The 25716-nt window shown below is 44.2% G+C and overlaps 1 protein-coding gene across 7 annotated transcripts in view; it reads left to right on the forward strand.

Moving 5' to 3' along the window:
- Positions 1-25209, forward strand: part of LOC109436883 (melanoma-associated antigen 8) — a 178556-nt gene extending 153347 nt beyond the window's left edge. For 6 of the 7 annotated variants that reach the window (XM_074324070.1, XM_074324068.1, XM_074324069.1 and 3 more), the window contains 2 exons: positions 23195-23267; positions 23345-25209. In XM_074324070.1, coding sequence (XP_074180171.1) covers positions 23412-24683 — 1272 coding nt within the window. In that variant the 5' untranslated portion in view covers positions 23195-23267; positions 23345-23411 and the 3' untranslated portion in view covers positions 24684-25209. Of the gene's footprint in view, positions 1-9672; positions 9821-23194; positions 23268-23344 lie in introns of those variants that run through there. The other variant, XM_074324074.1, reaches the window with a different exon arrangement.
- The last annotated feature ends 507 nt before the right edge of the window (positions 25210-25716 follow it).

Raw genomic sequence — 25716 nt, forward strand, 5'->3', positions numbered from 1 at the left:
TAATTCCGCTTCAGGGTATTTATCCATAGTAACCCAAAACACTACTTCGAGGGGACATGTGCATCCATATGTTCATTGCAGCATTGTTTACAATAGCCAAGATGTGGGGGAAGCCTGGGTGTTCATGGATGGATAAATGGATAAACAGGAGGTGGTATATATATATATATATATGTATAATGCAATGGAATATTAGTCATAAAAATGTATGAAATCTTGTCATCTGCAACAACATGGATGGACCTGGAGGGTATTTTGCTAAGTGGAGTAAGTCAGACAGAGAAAGACAAATGTCATATGATTTCACTTATATGTGGAATCTAGAGAAGAAGATAAATGAACAAACAAAACAAACTCATAGATACAGAGAACATTTTGATGGTTGCCAGATGGGAGGAGCGGTAGGGGGATGGGTGAAAAAGAGGAAGGAATTAAGAATTACAAGTTAGTGGTTACAAAATAGTTATGGAGATATATACAATAGGGAATATAGCCAATAATATGGTAATAACTATGTGTAGTGCCAGGTGGGTGCTAGATTTATCAGGGTAATGACTTTGTAAGTGTATAGATGTCTAATCACTATGTGTACACCTGAAACTAATATAATATTGTATGTCAACTGTAATTGAAAAATTTAAAATTAGTTTAAATAATAATAAAAAATTAAAAAAAAATGATCAGGAAGATCAGTTTCTGGTTCCAGCCGTCAGCTTCCTTATCTATAAATACATCAGCCAGTATAAAGAATTCTTGAAAGTATAATATATGTGGGTTTTCTGGGTGTGGAGTTTGTACTGTTATTTTATTTGGATTTCTTTTTTTGGCATCTGTAGTTAACTCTTTATTATTAGATAATGGAGGTAAATGAAGGGTGGACATCTCAAAGAGACAAATAATCACAAACCTCTGTTATCCTGACTTTGGGAATCCTTGACATATCCCTTACTCATATCAGAAGAATAGCCTAAGGACAGAAAGGCAAGATACACATTTGCCTTCTTCCACTTAGCAGGAATGAGGTACTGATCTCTGTAGCCTCCACCTATATTTATACAAGTAAAATGTTGGGGAAAGTCTGACATTTGTTTGGAGACTATGCCTCTGTGGTTTATATTGCCTGATTTATTGTCTCAGCACCTCTTTCCCACGAGAGAACATCTGTATCCTTTTGGAAGGAAATTGTTTCTTCCAATCAAAACAAGTTGTTCTAGTAGAGAATCTTGGTGACAGGGATAGGCACACAAGAGAGAGAATGGGAACATTGGAGAGGGCAGCCAGGTGGTATTTGAGGTCTCAGTTCCAACTGTTCTGAGGCGAGACATACCCTTTGGTTTGATTATGTGAACCATTAACTTTCTATTTATATATAAGGTTAGATTTGAGTTTCTGTTCCTTGTAAGAAGAGTCTCAAAGAAAATAATCTTAATCTGTTCACTCTTTTTCCATTCCTCCACAATTGCCGTGGTTAATAGTCTTACAACCTCTTACTTCTACTGTTAAAATACAAACTTCTCCATGTTCACTGATGAAGTGAATAGTTGTGTTTCATTTTATTGCAGGTCTCTCTTTATGGCTGTGTGATCTGTGCTGATGCGTGGAGTCCTATTCTTTGAAGGGCTTTGGGCATGGTTTAATGCTCTGCTGTTGGTATCTTGAAATTCTTAATAATTTTATTTTTTATCTTGTTTTCTGTAATTGAAGTGTTATGGGACAAAGAAATATGTGCATAAGCAGTGGAGATGTGGTAGGCCTTGGCTCAGGACTAGGGGCTCAATGGGTGGCAGGCAGTGTGCAAGCTGAGCATTTGGCATGGCTGCCCGGTGCACACACATACACATGCACAATGCAATCTGGGGTCCCTAACAGGGTGGTGGGGCTGAAATCTGAGCTCAGATTGGGGGCAGTGATGGTGGCAAGCAACAACAGAGACATTAATAGTGATGGCAGCAGCTACAGATCAGAGAGAGAGGTAGTATTCCACATGGGGCAAGTGCTGGGGCCCAAGGTGGGAGCTGACTTACCTGTATATCTTCAGAGCCTATCCCTGTAACATGCTCAGATATTAATTCTCTGACCTGAATATCAGGACAGCGGCTGCCTATGCTCATGCAGTAAATCTATTAGTAAATTATTTAAAATAAAATCATATACATGGACATTGTAATAACCATTTTGGGGAGTTATTAGAATTTCTCAAGGAGTTTAGAATTTCTGGTTTTGAAAACTGCAACATTGCAAAGGAAATATCCAGAGGCTTAGAAACAGAAATCAAATTTACATGTCATTACATTTCACTGAAAAGAACACTATTTTCATATGAAGACTTGGACCTTGGTGTTTCTGCTTCTCTGGTTGAACAGTGAGTAGTAAATAACGATGATCTATGGAGAAAATGCAAAAAGTATGGTGCTTCCAGAAGGAAAATATTAAGATAATGAAAGGTCTAGACCAGGGCTGAACAATAGTACTTTTTGCAATGATGATGATGGGAATGTCCTCTATCTAGTATAATAATTTCCAGTACACTGCTAGCCACATGTGGCTATTGAGCACTCGGAATGTGGCTAGTATGGCTGAAGAAGTGAATATTTTAATTACTTTGAATTTATTTTATTTCTTTTTATGTTATAGTCCTTTATTTTTTTCAGAATTATTTATTTTTCAGTTACATTTGACATTCAATATTATTTTGTGTTAGATTCAGGTGTACAGTATAATGGGGAGATATTTGTACGTTTTATGCAGGAATCCTCCTGATTAGTCAAGTACTCACCAGGCACTGTACATAGGTGTTGCAATGTTACTGACTATATTCTCTATGCTATACTTTACATCCCTGTGACTATTTTGTAACTACCATTTGTATTTCTCAATCTTTTCACATTTTCACCCAACTCTCCAACTCCCCTCCCCTCTGGCAAACATCAGTTTGCTCTATGTATCTACAAGTCTATTTTTTTAAAAAAAATTTATTGGGGAATAATGGGGAACAGTGTGTTTCTCCAGCGCCCATCAGCTCCAAGTTGTTGTCCTTCAATCTAGTTGTGGAGGGCGCAGCTCAGCTCCAAGTCCAGTCGCCATTTTCAATCTTCAGTTGCTGGGGGGGCACAGCCCACCATCCCATGTGGGAATTGAACCAGCAACCTTGTTGTTCAGAGCTTGCACTGTAACCAACTAAGCCATTTGGCTGCCCCATTTCTGTTTTATTTGTTCGTTTATTTTGTTCTTTAGTTCCACATGTAAGTGAGATCATAAGATATTTGTCTTTCTGTGTCTGACTTATTTCAGCTTAGCAGAATACTCTCTAGGTCCATCCATGTTGTCGCAAATAATATTTCATTTTTTATGGCCGAGTAGTATTCCATTGAATATATATACCACCTCTTCTTTAACCAATCATCTAATGATGGGCTCTTAGGTTGCTTCCATATCTTGGCTACTGTAAATAATGCTGCAATGAACACAGGGGTGTATATATCTTTTTTAATTAGTATTTTGGATTTCTTCAGATAAATATCCAGAAGTGAAATTGCTGGGTCATAAGGCACTTCCATTTTTAATTTTTTGAGGAACCTCCATACTGTTTTCCATAGTGATTGCACAGATTTACAATTCCACCAATAGTGTATGAGGGTTCCCTTTCCTCCCCATCCTCTCCAACACTTGTTGGTTTATTGATGATAGCCATTCTGACAGGTGCAAGGTGATATCTCATTGTGCTTTTAATTTTCATTTCTCTGATGATTAGTGACGTTGAGCATTTTTTCATGTGTTTCTTGGTCATGTATATGTCCTCTTTGGAGAAATGCATATTCAGGTCCTCTGCCCATTTTTTAATTGGATTGTTTGTTTGTTTGTTTATTTATTTATTTGCTTACTTATTTATTTGGTGTGGAGCTGTATGAGTTTTTTATTAATAGATTTTGAATATTTACCCCCTTTTAGATGTATCATTGGTGAATATCTTCTCCCATTCAGTAGGTTCTCTTCTCGTTTTGTTGGTTTCCTTTGCTGTGCAAAACCTTTTTAGTTTGATGTAGTCCCATTTGTTTATTTTTCCTTTTGTTTCCGTTGCCTGAGGGGATGTATCAGTAAAAATATTACTAAGGGTAATGTCTGAGAGTTTACTGCCTATGTTTTCTTTTAGGACTTTCATGGTTTTGGATCTTATATTTAAGTCTTTAATCCATTTTGAGTTTATTCTTGTATATGGTGTAAGAAGGTGGTCTGTCTAGTTTCATTTTTTTGCATGTATCTGTCCAGTTTTCCCAGCACCATTTATTTATTTATTTATTTATTTATTTATTTATTTATTTATTTATTTATTTTATTGGGGGGAACAGTGTGTTTCTCCAGGGACCATCAGCTTCAAGTTGTTGTGCTTCAATCTAGTTATGGAGGGCACAGCTCAGCTCCAAGGCCAGTTGCCGTTTTCACTCTTAGTTGCAGGGGGCACGGCCCACCATCCCATGCGGGCATTGAACCGCCAACCTTGTTGTTTAGAGCTCGTGTTCTAATCAGCTGAGTCATCCAGCCGCCCCACAGCACCATTTATTGAATAAACTGTCTTTAACCCAATGCACATTCTTGCTTTCTTTGTCATGGATTAAGTGACCATATAGGCATGGATTTATTTCTGGCCTCTCTATATGTTCCATTGATCTATGTGTTACTTTTAATGCCAATACCAGGCTGTTTTGATTACTATGACCTTATAGTATGATTTGATGTCAGATAGCATGATACCTCCAGCTTTGTTCTTCTTTCTCAAGATTACTGTGCCTATTCGGGGTCTTTTATGGTTCCAAATAAATTTTAGGATTATTTGTTCTAGTTTTGTGAAAAATGCCATTGGTATTTTGATAGGGATTGCATTAAATCTATAGATTGCTGTGGGTAATATGGATATTTTAACTACATTAATTCTTTGGCTCCATGAGCATGGTATATGCTTCCATTAATTTGTGTCTACTTTAATTTCTCTCATCAATGTCTTATAACTTTCTGAGTATAGGTCTTTTACTTACTTGGTTAAATTTATTCCTAAGCATTTTTTATGCAATTGTAAATAGGATGGTTTTCTTAGTTTCTCTTTTTGTTAGTTCATTATTGGTGTATAGAAATGCAACCAATTTCTGAATATTAATTTTGTATCCTGCTACTTTACTGAATTCATTGATCAGTTCTAATAGTTTTTTTGTTGGGATTTTGGGTTCTCCCTATATAGTACCATGTCATCTGCAAATAATGAAGTTTTACTTCTTCCTTTCCAATTTAAGTGCCTTTTTGTTGTTGCTGTCTGTTTGCTGTGGCTAGGACTTCCAGTACTACAGAGGGTACCAAAAAATGTATACACGTTTTAAGGAAGGAAAAAAATGTATTAAAATTATGCTGATGATAACCACTTTGAACATCTCTTGTAATTGCAGAAGTCAAATGTGACTTGTATTCAACTTTGTTATTGGTATATATTGAGTATTACAATTTTAATGCAGTTTTTTCCTTTCTTAAAATGTGTATATATATATTTTTGGCACCCTCTGTATGTTGAATAAAAGTGGTTAAACTGGGCATGCTTGTTTTATTCCTGATCTTAAGGAGAACACTTTAGCTTTTCCCCATAGAGTATGATGTTAGCTGTAGATTTGTTGTATATGGCCTTATTTATGTTGATAGATGTTCCCTCTGTTCCCACTTTGCTGAGAGTTTTTATCATCAATAGTTGGTGGATTTTCTCAAACATTTTTTCTACTTCTATTAATATGATCGTACGATTTTCATCTTTCATTTTGTTTATGTGGGGTATCATATTAATTGGTTTGCCAATATTGAACTAACCTTGCATCTGAAGAATAAATCCCACTTGATAATGCTGTATGCTCATTTTACTGTATTGCTGAATTTGGTTTGGTAATATTTTGTTGAGGATTTTTGCATCTATGTTCATTAGGGATATTGGCTCATAATTTTATTTTTTTCATAATCTGTTTGTCTGGTTTTGGAAGCAGGATAATGGCAGCATTGTAAAATGAGCTTGGGAGCTTTCCCTCCTCTTGAATGTTTTGGAATAGTTTGAGAAAGCTAGCTGTTAACTCTTTGAATGTTTGGTAAAATTCAGCTGTGAAGTCATCTGGTCCAGAACTTTTGTTTGTTGGGAGTTTTTTGATTACTGATTCAATTTCTTTAGTAGTGATTAGTTGTTTCAGATTTTCTGTTTCCTTTGATTTAGTCTTGAAAGATTGTATGTTTCTAGGAATTTACCCATTTCTCCCAGATTGTCCAATTTGATGGCATACAAGTGTTTTTAATATTTTCTCATAATCCTTTGTATTTTTGTTGTGTCAGTTGTCACTTCTGTTTCATTTCTGATTTTCTTTATTTGGGTACTTTCTCTTTTTTTCTTGACGAGTCTTGTTAAGGGTTTATCAATTTTGTTTATCTTTTCAAAGAACCAGCTCTTGATTTCATTGATCTTTTGTGTTGTTTTTTTTTTAGATTTTATTTCATTCATTTCCACTATGATCTTTGTTATTTCCTTCCTACTACTCACTTTGGACTGTGTTTGCTTTCTTTTTCTATTTCATTTAAGTGTAAAGTTAGATTGTTTGAGATTTTTCTTGTTTCTTGAGGTAGGCTTTTATTGCTATGAATTTCCCTCTTAAAACTGCTTTTGCGATGTCCCATAGAATTTGGGTTGTTGTGTTTTCATTCGTCTTAAGGCATCTTTTGATTTCTTCCTTGATCTCATTAACACACTCATTATTTAGTCGCCTCCATGTGTGTGTTTGTTTTTCTGTGTGTTTTTTTCTTTTCTTGTAATTGATTTATAGATCATACCACTGAGGTCAGAGAAGATGCTTGATATGATTTCAGTCTTCTTAAATTTATTGAGACTTGGTTTGTGGCCTAACATGTGGTCTATCTTGGAAAATGTTCCATATCACTTGAAAAGAATGTGTATTCTGCCTCTTTGGGGTGAAATGCTCTAAAAATATCAAAGCCATCTTGTCTAGTGTGTCATTTAAGGCTGCGGTTTCTTTTGATTTTCTGTCTGGAATATCTGTCTATTGGTGTCAAATGGATGTTAGAGTCCCCTACTATGATTGTATTCTGTTGATCTCTCCTTTTATGTTGGTTGATATTTGTTTTACATATTTACGTGTTCCTATGTTGGGTGCATAAATGTTTACAAGAATTATATCCTCTTGTTGGATTGATCCCTTTAGCATTATGTAATGTCCCTCTCTATCTCTTAGTATAGCCTTTGTTCTAAAGCCTATTTTGTCTGCTTTAAGTGTTGCTACCCCAGCTTTTTTTTGTCATTTATATTTACATTAAATACCTTTTTCCATCCCTTTACTTTTAGCCCATGCTTATCTTTCAACCTGAAGTGGGTCTCTTGTAGACAACATATGTATGGGTCTTGTTTCCTTATCCATTCAATTACCCTGTGTTTTGATTGGAGCATTTAGTCCATTTACATTTAAAGTGATTATTCACAGGTATGCAGTTATTGTTTTTTTATTATTTATATTTATGTTCTTGTCCCCCTGCTTCTGAAAGAAGTCCCTGTAACATTCTTGTAATACTGGTGATGAACTCCTTTAGCTTTTTCTTGTCTGGGAAGCTCTTTATCTCTTCTTGAATTTTCAGTGATAGACTTGCTGGGTAGATTGTAGGTTCTTGCTTTTCATCATTTTGAATATTTTGTGCCAATCCCTTCTGGCCTGCAATGGTTCTGTTGAGAAATTTGCTGAGAGTCCTATGGGAGTTCCCTTGTAAGTAACAAGTTGCCTTTCTCTTTCTGCTTTTGGGCTTCTCTCTTTGTCTTTAACCTTTGCCATTTTAATTATGATGTGTCTTTGTGTGGGCCTGTTTCGGTTTATCTTGTTTGGGACCCTCTGTGCTTTCTGGACTTGTATGTCTATTTCCTTTGCCAGGTTAGGAAAGTTTTCAGTCATTATTTCTTCAAACAGGTTCTCAATTCCTTGCTCTCTCTCTTCTCCTTCTGGTACCCCATTTAATGCGCATGTTGTTACACTTGATGTTGTCCCAGAGGTCTCTCAAACTATCTTCATTTATTTTTGATTCTTTTTTCTTTTTGCTATTCCAATAGGGTGTTTTCTGCTACCTTGTCTTCTAAATAACTGATTCGATCTTCTTCATCAATCTGCTGGTGATTCCTTCCAGTGCATTCTTCATTTCAGTTATTGTATTCCTCACTTGTGACTGCTTCTTTTTTTATGGTTTCTATGTTCTTTTTTATGCTTGTTATCTCCTTGTTGAAGTTCTCACTAAGCTCATTGAGCGTCCTTATGACCATTGTTTTGAACTCTGTATCTTGTAAGTTTCTTGCCTCCATTTCATTTAGTTCTTTTTCTGGAGTTTTCTCCTGTTCTTTCATTTTGGATATATTTCTTTGTTTCATTTTTACTGCCTGTTTGTTTCTATGTGTTAGGTAGATCTGCTACATCTCCCAGTCTTGGCCAGATGACCTCATGTAGTATCATATTTCCCAGAAAATAAGACCTAGCTGGACAATCAGCTCTAATGCGTCTTTTGGAGCAAAAATTAATATAAGATCTGGTCTTATTGTACTATAACATAAGACCAGGTCATATAATATAGTATAATATAATATTGGGTCTTATGTTAATTTTTGCTTCAAAAGATGCATTAGAGCTGATTGTCCGGCTAGGTCTTATTTTCGGGGAAACATGGTAGTTGCCCTGTGGGCCCATTGGCACAGTCTCCCTGGTCACCTGCACCAGGTGTCCCTTGTGTGGGTGGTGTGTTCCTTCCTGTTATAGTGCAGCCTTGATCGCTATTTGCATTTCAGTGAGTGGGATTGACCCTCAGGCCGACTGCCTATGGGGTTTGGCCACATTCACAGCTTATGGGCTGCTGTGTGGGGCCAGCCCCATGGAGCAAGATTTATCCTAGCAGGTTCTGGTGCCTGCTGGGACCACCCTTTGGGTATGCTGCTTGTGGGGCTAATTGGGTAGTACTCTGCTGTGGCCTGAAGCAGCCCTTTAGGTATATTGGGTTCTGGGGCCTCATGGAAGGGGCTGTGGTGCAGGCCCAGGTCAGCCACTGTCTGTGACCCGTCAGGGACTACCTGGTAGGAGCTAGAAAGTGATCTGTGGTTTCTTGCTGCCTGTGTTGGACCTGGAGATGTGAGGGATCAGCAATGATACAAACTGAGGATGGCTGCCACCATTACCAGGCCAGGGGTAGCTCTGTAAAAATCCCAGGGCACCCTGAGGCCTGCTGCTGCCTGCCAACTCCCATAAGGCTCATCCACTGTTAGAGCCTCGTGCACTATGAGGGTTTGGTGAGGCGGGGTCTCAGGCAGTCACCAAGGCAGGATGAGTGGTATTTACCAGGTTAATGTAAATTCTGGTTTGGTGCCAGTGCTGAGCCTGGAGATACTCAGTAAAAGTCTCAGAGTGCAACAAGGCTAGCTGCCACCTTCCTAGGACCTGCAGACCACCAAGAGATGTCCAAGAAATTGTGCAACATGAGTGGTTCTGGATGCTTGCACAGAAAGTCCCTCTGGCATTGCACGAGTTGGGTGGGGCTGGGTCTGAGGGATTCAACAGAGTGGAGTGAGCAGAGTTCACCAGATTCATATTTGGCTATGTGGGGGATGGCTTAACACAGGAACGATGGCACCTGCCCACCAGCTGCACAGGAGGAGGATTCTACACAGGGAAAATGGCGACCCTCCAGTCCTTGCCCTGGAGCCACACAACTCAGTCTCTCCCTGTATGTCTCTGACGTCTCCTGACCTGCATTCCTACGGCCAGACTTCAGGGTGAGTGCCTCTGAGTGAGTGAGTCTGTGTGTGGGTCCTTTAAGTGTACCTCTGGTTTTTCTGTAATCTTCTTTCTCACCCAGATTGCTGGAATCCCACTGTTTTTCCACAGCCAGATGTGGGGGCTCATCTTCCCAACACTGGTATGCTGGGGGAGGGGAGCTCGGCGTGGGGTTAGGGTCCGTCACTCCTCTTTGGTGACCTCCAAAGCCTAGATATCCCTCCCCATTCTCAACTGTCACACACAGGTGTGAGGCCTACTCATTCCATGACTCTGCTCCTCCTACTAGTCTCGGCATGGCTTCTTTTTTATATCCTTTGTTATAAAACTTCTTTTCAGGTAGACTTCAGATGGTTTTCCAGGTTGATTGTTCTATAATTTAGTTGTAATTCTGTCATGATCACAGGAGCAAACTTAGCATCTATCTACTCTGCCATCTTTGATCTTTCTCCTAAGTTAAATTTAAATAGCCACATGTGTCTAGTGGTTAATGTAATGGACAGCAAAGGTCTAGACCAGGGGTGTCAAAACTGCTGCCCGCGGGCCAACTGCGGTCCACAATCCATTTTTAATTGCCCCGCAGCAGATTCCAAAAATATATTTAGTTTACTTAAATAAACCAGGTGAGGCAATACGTACTTCACCTCGAGTGAGTGGCCCGGCTGTTTGTGTATTTTACCACATATGGCCCTTGGTAAAAAAACGTTGAAAAAAGTTTGGACACCCCTGGTCTAGACACTGAGATATATGTTAATCTCCTGAATGAAATGAGTATGTTCATTTTGGATGAGAAAGACTTGAGGAGAAATTGTTGGCTATTTTCAAACATCTCAAGCATTGTCATGTGGTTGTTTAGATATACTTACTGTGATTCCATAAAATAGAACTAGAACTAATGACTAAACGGTTACACCAGGAACAGTTATGGATTTTATATAAAGAACTTTCTAACAACTAGTGTGTATGAAACTGAAATGAATGATGAGAATAGATGCCCTTTAAGGTCCCTTTCCTATGCTGTGAATCCTTCATTGGATGATCTAAATGTTGGGAATGGTATACTATGGAGAGAATTTGTTTCCAGCTTGATAGCCATGCAAAACTGAGGTCATTTGGGACACCAGGCTAGGTATCCTTATTTATTTTTTAAATTAAATCTTGGGAAAAATATATTCTGTCAATCACTGAGATTAATAGTTCTATTTTCTACTCACTGTTTTTGAGAAAATTCCATTACCAAAGTAATTTGTGGGGAAAAAGAAAACTAACTTTTCAAGACCTTTTCCTTTAGGCTATCAAAGTAAACATTCCACGAGTCCTTCACTTCCCAGCCTTCATAGGTTTCTAAGATTATGTCTCTAAAACATTGACAGGTAAACTTTGAAAATGATGCAATTCCTAGGTTTGATAATGGTTGATGCTAATTATTGAAGTAAGAGTGTAATCTGACTAGATGAAAGCAGTTATCAAGATCAATTTCTGTATTTCTGTGCAATCATATCTTTTGTGTGATATTCAACATAGGAAATATTATAAAGTTAAAATAATTACATATTTTATTTAACAATTCAAAAGCATGGTTAAATTAAATGATTCAACACAAATATTTATAGTGCATTGTGTGATCCAAGCAGTTTGCACACAGTGTGGATACAGTGGGAGATATGGCATGGTCTTTGCACTCATAGAGCTTATAATCAAATGGAGGAGATAGGCAAGAAAACTATCAATTACAGCTTTGAAATTAATGTTATGATAAGACGTGGAGCACAGAAGGGGTTTGGGAGCCCAGAAAAGGGTGACTAACCTAGCCTGGACTTGGGAAGGTTTGGGATAAGGACAGGGTATGTTATTGATCAATTTTCTTTGTTAATTTAGATATGACTTTTCTCATTTAATCTGTCAATGTGGTATGCTTGTCATGGTCTTATCTGCCCTCACATCCATCCCTCACTTTTCCTCTGTTCTGCCCTATAATATACACAGGCTAAATCCTGCAGGCTGTAATTCTTAAGCTGGCCAACATTTTGCTACCATCTGGGTTTTGCCAACAGGTGGACCAACAGGAGATTAGAGCCCAGGAGAATAAAGAAGGCAGTATTTTTCCCTCTTCCTCTGCATCAGTTGGTTTCCCCTTCAATGGCTACATATTTTCCATGGCTCCAGCCCCATCAGGTTGATCCACCATGGCGCCAGATCTTGTTGAACCCAACTCCTAGGCACTCATAACACTATATCCTCTATTTGTCTTCCCAATCTAGAGATGGGAACGACTTCTTCATTTTGCTAATTATTGGGTTCCCTAACTCTCCCCTGTTTAGTTTCTCTAGCATTTGTGTAACCAACTCTCTGCATTAAATTGTCTCTGTGTTAAATATTTACAGTGGTTTCTATTTTCCTGGACAATTCCAGACTGTTACATGTGTGGCCAATTATCGTGACAGATTTTTTAGTATTAAACTTCATCACATTACTGGAGTAAACCCAATTCTGTCACCAGCAGTTAAACATGTTTAAGTATCTTCTATAATTAATTTAAAAAACAAAACTGAAAAATACTATAATACCCCTGGATCCTGAAACCTCCTCCAAATACCATTCTATATCTCTCATCCTCTTTATATCCTATTCAAAAATAATTTTTGCATTCCCTAGTTTTTGTATATATTTTGAAAAAAAAATCTAGTAATGTAAGTAATAGGGTGACATATTGAAATTTATTTGTGTGATGCCACCCAAGCACTACTCAGAAGGAAATATGTAACCTTAAATAGATGTATTAGAAAATAAATATTTCAAACATCCAAGCCATTTAAGAAACTAGAAAATAGCATAGTAAGCCTAAAAATGTAGAAGGTAGGAAGAATACATTAAAGGACACCAAATTGTTAGAATCTGCAAACTTTAGACTATGAGAAGCAGGACAAAACACAAGACCTGTGTATGTGATTTTTTGAACAATAAAAATTCATTACAATGAAAAAGAGGTGATATGGGGAGAACCTGTAGGTTAAAAATGACTTCGGGGACATAATCAACAATCCCAATGTATTTGGATACCAAATCAAGAACACTGATTTCATATATGTGTGTGTGTGTGTATATATATATATATATATATATATATATATATACACACACACACACAGATATACATATATACATATATATGTATATATACATCAGATAAATGTGAAAGATAAAATGGCTATTTGATGTCAATGACTTATGTAAATTTTTTAGAATTGATGACTATGTTGAGTATTTTCTAGAATAGTCCATATTGTTTAAAATGCATACTGAAAAACTTAGAGGAGAAATGGTGCGATGTCTTGATTTATTTGGCATCACTCCAGCAGCAGAGATGAGGGTATAGTTAGAACCAGATTGGCCATGTATTAATGATTGTTAATGCTGTGTATCAGGTAACTGAATTCATTATACTATTCTCTCTACTGGTGTGTATATTTTAGAATTTCTGTAATAAAAAGTTTTTATTATAAATATGCTATTAAGCTTGATATCCTTAGTGAAATGGATAACTTTTTAGAAGAAAAAGGCCAACTCAATTCATAAAGAAATAGAGAATTCTAATTGAATAATACAAACTGAAACCGTATTCAAAGCTCAGGCCTCCCTTAAATGCTCCAGGATAGGCAGAGTTGAGGGCCAGTTCTACCAAATGGTTGGGGAGAACTAAATCACCATCTCATGTAATATCTTCTAAAGCACACAAAGTAATTTGACTGTTTCTCCCAGGCTAGCTCTCTTTGATTCAAAAACCAGATGACTCCTTATGAAATAACACTTGAGCCAAGCTCGACCACACAGCAGCAAATACCTTACATAGATTAATAGCATATTCAACACACAGTGAATTAAGTGAACAGACTGTATATGAGGAATGAAAACATAATTTAACATTAGAAAATACTTTACATTGTAATTCCCTACGTTAACAAATTAAAGGAGTATATTAGTTTGCAAAAGCTGATATAACGAAGTATCACAAGGGGGTGGCTTAAACAACCGACATTTATTTCCTTATAATTCTGGAGACTAAACGTCCAAGATCAGTGTGTTGGCAGGGTTGGTTTCTTTTGAAGCCTGTTTCCTTGCCTTGCAGATGGCTGTAGTCTTCCTTTGTCTTCACATGATATTTCCTTTATGTGTATCTGTGTTCTAATCTCTTATTAAAAGGACACACGTCATATCAGACTAGGGCCATTCTTATGACCTCATTTTACTTTAATTACCTCTTTAAAGGTCCTATCTCCAAATTCAGTCACATTCTAATATACTGGGGTTTAGGACTTCAGCATATAACTTTTGGGGTATGAAATTCAGCCCATAACAGGAGGAAAAATCATTAGATTACATCAATGGGTACAGGAAAAAAACAAAAACGGCAGAAAGAAATTCAATACAAGTTCAAAGGAAATTTTGTAGCAAACTGAGATTACAAGGGAACTTCCATTTCCTAGAATCTGGACAGGAAAAGGAGGAGAAAAGTTTTTAAACTTCTGCTTCTGCTCCACTGCAGAAATCTGAGGCTGCACCTAAGACCACATATACCAGTAGCCCTGGGGTAATGTCAGGACTGTAGGAAAGATTGGGTTGATTGAGGTTGTCTGACTCGAGTCAGCTAATAATCACCCAAAACCACTCCAGTGAGAATGGGTGGGTCTTTCTTAAAAATATCTTATAGCAGAATCAAAGAATGAACTTAAAATGAAATAGTATCACAATGAATCACCTGTAGTAAGAGTAGGCATTCTTTCATGAAACACACACACACAAACACACTTTCCATATGCATTTGGTAGAGATGTACAATGTGCAATCTATTTCTCACTATGAATGGAGGTTATAAAAAAGAAAAAAAATCACTGCCCTGGACAGTACAATGTTAGATCAGCTTAAAAGAGGCAGAGTGTCCTGAAATCACGCTCTTCAGCCTCTTCCATGTAGAAAATAAATTTTTTAGAATAAAATTTCCAACATCTAAGTCTGGCTAAGAGACCCTATGGGAAGTGGGGTTACTTCTCTATCATGGGTGCAGCTACTCCCCATCCGACATCTAGCCTGGACCCAAAACCATTCTCTGTAAAAATTGCACTTGAGCAAACAGAGCTGGCAGGGAGGGATCATGTCCCACGTAGTATTAAACTGAGAAATCAGGATACAAGATGAGGAAAGGACTGAGCAGTCTACCCGTTCCATAATAGAGGGTACCCCACAGAATCCTGCCTCACTGCTGATGTCAGTCCTGGGAGACTCCAGGCAGGGGTCTCAGGCTGAGCAGTACCCCTCGTTTCCAGCTTGGGGGGGTCTCAGGATGATGGAGGCCTTGGTCTGAGGATGGCAAACATAGGTCAGCAGAGGGGGAGTCCCAACCTTGCCAGGTATTCAAGATGAGAACCTGAAGAAAGACACCACAGCCCTGCCCTGTTTCTGTGGTTAGTCCCCAGGGCATGATCACTAGATGTCAGGAGAAGAGGGAAGGACAGGTCTCTCAAGGTAAAGACCCTGAATGAGGACCAAATGGAACCCAACCCCAGATAGAGAAGGTACCACGGAATACAGGTCTTTACCTGCTTTCAGCCCTGGGGTCTCTAGAGCATGGTGTCTAGATGTGGCATCCCCTGACTTCCCATTAGGGCAGCAGGGAGAGGTGAGGACTTTGCTGTGAGGGGCCTGTTTTCATGTCAGGTCCAAGGAAGGGACTCAGGCCATGCCAGACCTGCAGAGGGGGGACACTGAGAAAGCATTGAGGAGACTTCTTTCCCAACAGAGGGGGACCCACAGAAAGCTGCCCATGGTGTCAGAATGGGAGGTCCCAGGCATAAGAGCCCGATCTCTCACATCCTCTGAGAAGGGGAGTCTCAGGGAAATGGGGGCCTTGGACTGAGGGATGCATCATCAGGTCCACCAAAGGTGGGATATGCAAGCCCTATCAGGGGTAAATAGCGGGGATGCCAAAAAATGTATTTAAGTGGACACTTTGGTCAATGTTGCCCAAGCAGTAGTGCACCATAATCAGAAGTATCTGGATGCTGATGGGAACCACTTTGAGCACCTCCTGTAATTGCAGAAGTCAAACAGTACTCATATTCATCTTTTGTTATCGGTATATATTATTACAATTTTAGTAGTTTTTTCCTTTCTTAAAATGTGTGTACATTTTTTGGGAGAACCCTCTGTGTTAATACCTTGGACACGTCTGAGGGTAAGCCTACATTCTCAGATAGTTTGTGTGTGGGGGAGGGTCCCTTGCCTGCTCCTGTTGTCAAACTTGGTTACTTGACTCACAGTGGCCAATCTGGTGCTCACTCACTACGTCTACCTTGATGTTCTTAGGGTGAGGAAGGGCTTCATCAGGGACTCAAGAAATCAGGTCCGCAGAGGGAAGTGGCCCAGGCAATACCAGGAGTCCAAGTGAAGACTCCCAGCTAGGATTCAGCTGTTTTTCCACCCCAGAGGGTGGGATCACATTCGCACCATGTCAGTTAAGTTGTTACTGGCAGTTGACACACAGGGTTCCCAGTTGTGGCATTTAGGGACTTTCATCTCAGGAGTCTGACGGACGTGAGCCTTTTTCTGAGGGATGCAATCTTAGGTAAGAAGAGCGAGAAATTTTAGGCTCCGCCAGTGTCAAAGTGAGGACCCAGAGGAAGAAGGGGGAGGCCTCCCACCGCAGAGGGTGAGGGCCAAGCTGGGTCCTGCCTGTGCCGTCAGTCCTGGAGAGGCCCAAGCAGGGGAGGTTGGATGAGACCTTTTGGGCCTTTTGTCACGGGTGTCTGAGGGAGATGAGGTTTTTATCCGAGGGGCCCGTGACAGTTGAGATGAGGGAGGAGTCCCAGGGTTTCTGTAGTCCTGCCTCCGTCACAGAGGAGACCTCCCCCGACAAGGGGAGTGGGTGTGGGGGCCAGCCCTGCCCTGCACTTGCTGTTAGCTCTGAGCGACCCCAGGCCGGGTTCCCAAATATGGTTTGTCTCCAACCCCAAAAGCCCCAAGGGGAGAAGTTCGTATATGGCGCTTTGCACTTATATTTTCGGAGGCTTGGTATGAGGCTTGGTATGAGGGGTCCAATTCAGGTCAGCGTCTTATGGGAGGACCCTACGGGAGGAGTGAGTGGAACCCCCCCCCCCACAGGAGAAGGGGAGTCGCAACCCCCTCCCCCCACTTGCCCTTATTCTGAAACCTGGGAATGCCAGGCAGAGTACCCGGATGTTTTTATCTGACTTGGTCGCGGGCACAATCAGAACGGGGCGCTTCGGATCAGCGAGGGAGGAGTCCTGGGCCTGGCCAACCAAGTCGAGGACAACTGCCCCCTGTGGATAGGGGTACTCCAGCCCTCCCCTTCCCCTGTAGTTCGTGGGAGGCCACGAGCACGGTTCCCGATTGTGGCAGTTCGGGACTTTGGTCTCGGGAGTGCGACGTAGGTGAGGCTTTCTGTGAGTGGTGCAGACTTAGATCAGAAAAGGGAAAAATTCTAGGCTCTGCGGGTGTCAAGATGAGGACCCAGAGGAAGAAGGGGGAGGCCTCCCACCGCAGAGGGTGAGGGCCAAGCTGGGTCCTGCCTGTGCCGTCAGTCCTGGAGAGGCCCAAGCAGGGGAGGTTGGATGAGACTTTTGGGCCTTTCGTCTTGGGCGTCTGAGGGAGATGAGATTTTATCGGAGGGGTCCGTGACAGTTGAGATGAGGGAGGAATCCCAGGGTTTCTGTAGTCCTGCCTCCGTCACAGAGACCTCCCCCGACAAAGGGAGTGGGTGTGGGGACGAGGCCCTGCCATGCACTTGCTATTTATTAGCTCTGAGCGACCTGAAGCCGGGTTTCCCAATATGGTGCGTATTCAAACCAGGTCCTTCCTGTGCCCTCAGTCCTGAAAGCCCCAAGCGGAGATGTTCGGACACGGTGCATTGCGATTTATATTTTGGGAGTCTGGGGGGCATGATTTTTGGTCTGAGGAGGTGTAATTCAGGTCAGCATCTAAAGGGAGGACACTGTGGGAGGTGAGAGTGAAGCCTCCCCCCCACACACACACAGGAGAAGGGGAACAGCAGCCCCTCCCCCCACTTGCCCTTATTCTGAAACCTGGGAATGCCAGGCAGAGTACCCGGATGTTTTTATCTGACTTGGTCGCGGGCACAATCAGAGTGGGGCGCTTCGGATCAGCGAGGGAGGAGTCCTGGGCCTGGCCAACCGTCAAGTCGAGGACACCAAGGGAGGTGTGGAGACACTGCCCCCTGTGGATAGGGGTACTCCAGCCCTCCCCTTCCCCTGTAGTTCGTGGGAGGCCACGAGCACCGTTCCCGATTGTGGCAGTTCGGGACTTTGGTCTCGGGAGTGAGACGTAGGTGAGGCTTTCTGTGAGTGGTGCAGACTTAGATCAGAAAAGGGAGAAATTCTAGGCTCTGCGGGTGTCAAGATGAGGACCCAGAGGAAGAAGGGGGAGGCCTCCCACCGCAGAGGGTGAGGGCCAAGCTGGGTCCTGCCTGTGCCGTCAGTCCTGGAGAGGCCCAAGCAGGGGAGGTTGGATGAGACTTTTGGGCCTTTCGTCTTGGGCGTCTGAGGGAGATGTGGTTTTATCGGAGGGGCCCGTGACAGTTGAGATGAGGGAGGAATCCCAGGGTTTCTGTAGTCCTGCCTCCGTCACAGAGACCTCCCCCGACAAAGGGAGTGGGTGTGGGGGCGAGGCCCTGCCATGCACTTGCTATTAGCTCTGAGCTACCCCAGGTCAGGATTCCCAATATGATGTCTCCAAGCCAGGTCCTGTTTGTGCCCTCAGTCCTGAAAGTCCCAAGTGGAGGTGTTCAGATATGGCGCATTGCGATTTATATTTTGGGAGTCTGGGGGACGTGAGGCTTGGTCTGAGGGCGTCCAATTCAGGTCAGCGTCTTATGGGAGGACCCTACGGGAGGAGTGAGTGGAACCCCCCCCCCCACAGGAGAAGGGGAGTCGCAACCCCCTCCCCCCACTTGCCCTTATTCTGAAACCTGGGAATGCCAGGCAGAGTACCCGGATGTTTTTATCTGACTTGGTCGCGGGCACAATCAGAGTGGGGCGCTTCGGATCAGCGAGGGAGGAGTCCTGGGCCTGGCCAACCGTCAAGTCGAGGACACCAAGGGAGGTGTGGAGACACTGCCCCCTGTGGATAGGGGTACTCCAGCCCTCCCCTTCCCCTGTAGTTCGTGGGAGGCCACGAGCACCGTTCCCGATTGTGGCAGTTCGGGACTTTGGTCTCGGGAGTGAGACGTAGGTGAGGCTTTCTGTGAGTGGTGCAGACTTAGATCAGAAAAGGGAGAAATTCTAGGCTCTGCGGGTGTCAAGATGAGGACCCAGAGGAAGAAGGGGGAGGCCTCCCACCGCAGAGGGTGAGGGCCAAGCTGGGTCCTGCCTGTGCCGTCAGTCCTGGAGAGGCCCAAGCAGGGGAGGTTGGATGAGACTTTTGGGCCTTTCGTCTTGGGCGTCTGAGGGAGATGTGGTTTTATCGGAGGGGCCCGTGACAGTTGAGATGAGGGAGGAATCCCAGGGTTTCTGTAGTCCTGCCTCCGTCACAGAGACCTCCCCCGACAAAGGGAGTGGGTGTGGGGGCGAGGCCCTGCCATGCACTTGCTATTAGCTCTGAGCTACCCCAGGTCAGGATTCCCAATATGATGTCTCCAAGCCAGGTCCTGTTTGTGCCCTCAGTCCTGAAAGTCCCAAGTGGAGGTGTTCAGATATGGCGCATTGCGATTTATATTTTGGGAGTCTGGGGGACGTGAGGCTTGGTCTGAGGGCGTCCAATTCAGGTCAGCGTCTTATGGGAGGACCCTACGGGAGGAGTGAGTGGAACCCCCCCCCCCACAGGAGAAGGGGAGTCGCAACCCCCTCCCCCCACTTGCCCTTATTCTGAAACCTGGGAATGCCAGGCAGAGTACCCGGATGTTTTTATCTGACTTGGTCGCGGGCACAATCAGAACGGGGCGCTTCGGATCAGCGAGGGAGGAGTCCTGGGCCTGGCCAACCAAGTCGAGGACAACTGCCCCCTGTGGATAGGGGTACTCCAGCCCTCCCCTTCCCCTGTAGTTCGTGGGAGGCCACGAGCACGGTTCCCGATTGTGGCAGTTCGGGACTTTGGTCTCGGGAGTGCGACGTAGGTGAGGCTTTCTGTGAGTGGTGCAGACTTAGGTCAGAAAAGGGAGAAATTCTAGGCTCTGCGGGTGTCAAGATGAGGACCCAGAGGAAGAAGGGGGAGGCCTCCCACCGCAGAGGGTGAGGGCCAAGCTGGGTCCTGCCTGTGCCCTCAGTCCTGGAGAGGCCCAAGCAGGGGAGGTTGGATGAGGCCTTTTGGGCCTTTCGTCTTGGGCGTCTGAGGGAGATGTGGTTTTATCGGAGGGGCCCGTGACAGTTGAGATGAGGGAGGAATCCCAGGGTTTCTGTAGTCCTGCCTCCGTCACAGAGACCTCCCCCGACAAAGGGAGTGGGTGTGGGGACGAGGCCCTGCCATGCACTTGCTATTAGCTCTGAGCTACCCCAGGTCAGGATTCCCAATATGATGTCTCCAAGCCAGGTCCTGCTTGTTCCCTCAGTCCTGAAATCCCCAAGCGGAGATGTTCGGACACGGCGCATTGCGATTTATATTTTGGGAGTCTGGGGGGCATGATTTTTGGTCTGAGGAGGTGTAATTCAGGTCAGCATCTAAAGGGAGGACACTGTGGGAGGTGAGAGTGAAGCCTCCCCCCCACACACACACAGGAGAAGGGGAACAGCAGCCCCTCCCCCCACTTGCCCTTATTCTGAAACCTGGGAATGCCAGGCAGAGTACCCGGATGTTTTTATCTGACTTGGTCGCGGGCACAATCAGAGTGGGGCGCTTCGGATCAGCGAGGGAGGAGTCCTGGGCCTGGCCAACCGTCAAGTCGAGGACACCAAGGGAGGTGTGGAGACACTGCCCCCTGTGGATAGGGGTACTCCAGCCCTCCCCTTCCCCTGTAGTTCGTGGGAGACCACGAGCACCGTTCCCGATTGTGGCAGTTCGGGACTTTGGTCTCGGGAGTGAGACGTAGGTGAGGCTTTCTGTGAGTGGTGCAGACTTAGATCAGAAAAGGGAGAAATTCTAGGCTCTGCGGGTGTCAAGATGAGGACCCAGAGGAAGAAGGGGGAGGCCTCCCACCGCAGAGGGTGAGGGCCAAGCTGGGTCCTGCCTGTGCCGTCAGTCCTGGAGAGGCCCAAGCAGGGGAGGTTGGATGAAGCCTTTTGGGCCTTTCGTCTCAGGCGTCTGACGGAGATGAGGTTTTTATAGGAGGGGCCCGTGTAAGGTGCGCAGAGGGAGGAGTCCCAAGGTTTCTGTAGTCCTGCCTAATGGAGGAGACCTCCCACCTGGGGATGTTGGTGGGGAAACCCTGCCATTTATTTGCTGTTCGCTCTAAGAGATAACAGGGCAGGTTCTCAAATATGGTGTGTCCAGCCTGCCAACTGGCAGTATAAGGGACTCGAGGCTTTCATTTCCAGCTGAAGTTGCGACCAAAGAGGGAATTTTATCTAGTCTGCTAGGCACCTCTGAGAAAGCCCTTAGGGAGCCCTGACCAGAGAAATCGTGTGGCACTTCCGCCCTCCCTGCTGGCCGATGCCCAGCCGACACCACCGACCCTTTTGCCAGCCCTTTTCCTGCCCTATGTTGTCAGCCCTGGGAAGCCCCAGCCTGGACCCAGACTTCCATTGTGGGAGTCTGAGGAACATGAGGCTTTTTCTGAGGGTTGCAGTCTCAGGTCTGTAGAGGGAGGTGTCCTATGCCCTGCCAGGCATCAAGGTGAGTGAGGAGTGAGTGGATCTCTCCATCTCTAGATGGTGGGAGCCCCACAGAAGCCTGTCCTTCATGTGAGCCCCGAGAAGGTTCTGGCAGGGCTGTGGAATACAGGGCATTTTCTCTTTTTACTTTTTGTCCGGAGTGTCCCAGGGAGGTGAAGGCCTTAGTCTGAGCTGCTGACATCAGCAGAGGGAGGAGCCCAGCATCTGTGAGGAGTCAAAGTAAGACAAGGACCTTGAAGGGGGTCCTTATCTAAGGGTACCCCCCCCACTGAGGCAGAAGGGGCCTCACAGAAACTCCACTCTAGACACTCATTCCTGCCCAGATGTGGTGTGTCCTCACTTCCTGCATTGGGTGGGTGGAGGTTTCTTTGGGAGATGAGAGCCTTGGTCTGAGTGCAAAGGCAGGTCAGCTGAGGGAGCCACATCAGGTCTGAAGAGGGAGGAATCCCAAGCTCTACCAGGAATCAAGGAAAGGACCCTAGGTGAGGACCAAAGGCACTTCCCACCCCAGAAAGAAGAGACCACACACAGTCTGGCTGACTTCAGTTCTCAGCCCTGAGAGGTCCCAGGCAGGGTTGGCTGGATATGGTATGCCCTGATTTTCTCCAAGGTTGAGGGATGTATCTCAGCAAGGTAAAGTCGTGTTCTGAGGGGGCGCTGTCCAGTCAGCGGAGGGTAGCCTAGGTTGTGCCAGGAGGAAGCGTGAATGCCGTGAGGGAGAACTGAGGCTAGCCCCACCATAGAACAGATGGGGACCAGCCCTTGCTGTCAGCACTGGAAGGAACTAGCAGGGGTGGCAAGACGAGGTGCCTCGTCCCTTTTGTCCAGGGGTTCTCAGGGAAATGAGGGCCTTGTTCTGAGGAGGTGTCAGTCTGAGGGGGAGCCACATCAGGTCAGCAGAGGGAGGCGTCTCCGACTCTGCTAAGGTTTTATGGTCAGGAACCTGAGTGAGGACTGAGGGCACACCCTCACTCTAAGACCGAAGGTATACCCAACCCTACCCTGCCCCTGCTGTCGGCTCTGGGAGGCTCTGAGGCACAGTGGCTGGGTATGGTGCACCCTCACTTCCTTCTTGGTGATCTTAGGGAGGTAAGGGCTTGTTATGAAGGGGCCAGACTCAGGACAGCAGAGGGAGGAATCCCAGGCCCTACCAGGCATCGATATTAGGGTTGTGGGTAACCCATAGGTAGGAGAGAGGGATCCATACAGGCTTTAGCCCGTCCTTGCTGTCACCCTGGTAGTGGGGAGGGTTGGGGGGGCTTGTTAGGGGAAAGGTGAGTACCTTAGCGAGCAGAAAAGGCATCGTCTATTCTGGAACAGTGGAGACCTCACCAAGACTTTGGGAGGCTCCAGGAGCTGTGAGGAGAGGGCCTTGGTGTGAGGCACCTGTCCTCAAGTCAGCAGAGCAGAGGAGACCCATGGAAAGCTAGGGGCCAATGTGAGGTATACACCCTCAATGTCTACCAAGGACCCCACAGAAGGGACCCCAAAGTCCCTGACTCAACCTGCTCATAGCCCCGGAAGCCTTGGGCTGTGCTGGCCGGCTGCACCCTGAGGAGTTTTTCTCACATCCTCCTACAGGTTCCTAGGAGACAAACCATTCAGGAAGACAGAAGCCCTGTGGACCTTAGAGCACTTCCTACAGAAGAGACCCGTAAGTCCACCTTTGTAAGAGCTGCCAAGGGTACTTTTCTCTGCTGAGGCCGCTCACCCTCTCCCTCTCTCCCCCAGGCCCGTGGAATTACATCTCCTGTTCTCCTGCTCACACTTCTACTTGCTGCCCACAACAAGAGTCACCATGTTTCGCTCTTCAAAGCGTCCACGCCGCACATTTGAGAGAAACTTTCAGACCCAAAGTGAGATACAGGATTTGGACGTAGCACAGGGTCCCGTAGATGAGGAGGATGAGGATGAGGATACGTCCTCTGTTTCCTGTTGCTCTTTCACCTTCATCTACCCCTCCACTTCCTCCTCCTCTCCTTCCTCTCCTGTGATCCCAGGCATCCCAGAGAAGGAGGAGGAAGAGGAGGAAAAAAAGAAAGAGGAAGAGGGAAAGGAGGAGAAGAAGGAAAAAGAGCAGGAGGAGGAAAGGGAGGAGGAGGAGGAAAGGGAAGAGGAGGAGAATGAAAAAAGCAAGGAGAAGGAGGTGGAGAAAGAGGAAAAGGAAGAGGAGGAGGAGGGAGAGGAGGAGGAAAAAGAAGAGGAGGAGGGGAAAGATGAGTGGTGTGCTTCTGAGACATCAAGAGCTCCCCAGACATCCTGCTCCTTCTCTTCCTTCTCCTCCTCCACATTAGGGATGTCATCAGTTCGAGGTTCCAGCAGCCAAGCAGATGAGGATACAAGCTCTTCGAAGGTCTCAGTAAATGCCGAATCCTTGCGTAGAAACCTGCTAGAAAAGAAGGTGGCTGATTTGGTGCATTTCATGATCCTCAAGTATCGATTGAGGAAGCTTATTACAAAGGCAGAAATGCTGAAGGTTGTTATAAAAAGACGCAAGTATAAATTCTCTGTGATTTTTAAGAAAGCTTGTAAATGCTTGGAGGTGATCTCTGGCATTGAGGTGAAGGAAGTGGACCCCACCACCCACTCCTATGTCCTTGTCAACTCACTGGATCTCACCTATGATGAGATGCTTAGTGATGACCGGAGCATGCCTAAAAACGGCCTCCTGATGATTGTCCTGGGTATGATCTTCACAGAGGGCAACTGTGCCCCTGAGGAAGACATGTGGGATTTCCTGAATATCATGGGCATCTATGTTGGGAGGGAGCATTTCATTTGTGGGGAGCCTAGGAAACTTCTCACCAGAGATTGGGTACAGGAGAATTACCTGGAGTACCGGCAGGTGCCTAATAGTGATCCTCCACGCTATGAATTCCTGTGGGGTCCAAGAGCCCATGCTGAAACCAGCAAGTTGAAAGTTCTGGAATTTTTGGTCAAGGTCAATGCGACTGACCCCATTTCCTTCTCCTGCTGGTATGAGGAGGCTTTAAGAGATGTGGGCAAGCGAGCCAAGGCCAGAAGTCGCCTCATAGCTCGTGCTACTGCCATGTTCGTTGCACAGCATTAGTCAGCAGCCTCTCCTTCCCCAACTGAAGAATGAGCCTGAATATTCACTCTGTTTGAAGAGGGCAGTCACCCTTCTAAGTAGATGAGGGTCAGAGTTAGAGTCAGGCTGGGGACAACACAGTGTACAACTTTGTGTTCCTGTTCGGTATGGGTGATTTAGAAATTTATCTTCCCCCCCTCCCTCTTTTTAGGTACTTTTCAAATGCTGCTGCTTTTAATGGAAGGTTTATTAGCTTTAGAATCTAAGTGAATGAATGACATTGTTCACACATATATTGTTGTTTACCAAGTTTAAGAATAAATTTTGATATTTTGTAAAACAAATTGGGGAACATCCCATCTTATTTTGTGATCTGGAACAAGGTACTATGACACTGGAATAAGAATTTCCTTGAATGTGAAACAACTCTGCAGAAAGTAGAGGAAAAAAATGTAACAGATGGTTAATTTTTTGATTCCCTTAACCATTTTAGTTTATTCTGTAAAATTCAAAGATACATGCCTGGATTTGCTTGGCTTATTCAAGAAAGGAGGAGTAATCTTATTAAACGTTAATAAATGAGTTTTATAAATGCTCACTGTCTCATTTATTTGCCAAACATTAATTGTATATTTTCTCTTTGGAAAGCACTCTGTTAATAGTGGACATGCTAGGATTAGCAAGACACAGTGTTACCCAAAGAATCGTAGAGGCTAGGAGCAGCAATCACTTTAGGAAGATGGTGAGATGTCCTCCAATACCTAAAGAACAAGTGAAAACAAGGAGTGAGAAGGTGAGACTCCAGATGTGAGCAGTTAAGTAAAAATACCCTGAGCCAAGGCAGTTGGGGACCTTGGGAAACTGCAGTTCCTTCCGTGGGAGTTAATTATATGTTAAGCTGTGGGTGGTGGCAGGGGCCATACTCACAGACAGTGTGTTTTAGAAGTGAGAGAAAAACCTGGGATGGAAAACTGTTTCATATTTACTTTTGGATGGTGGATAAGCCAGAGCGAAATCTCCACCTGGGGCAGGTATGGAAGGTTGTTGTCCTGTG

The sequence above is a fragment of the Rhinolophus sinicus genome, chromosome X (assembly GCF_036562045.2).
Source record: "Rhinolophus sinicus isolate RSC01 chromosome X, ASM3656204v1, whole genome shotgun sequence".
Taxonomy (NCBI): domain Eukaryota; kingdom Metazoa; phylum Chordata; class Mammalia; order Chiroptera; family Rhinolophidae; genus Rhinolophus; species Rhinolophus sinicus.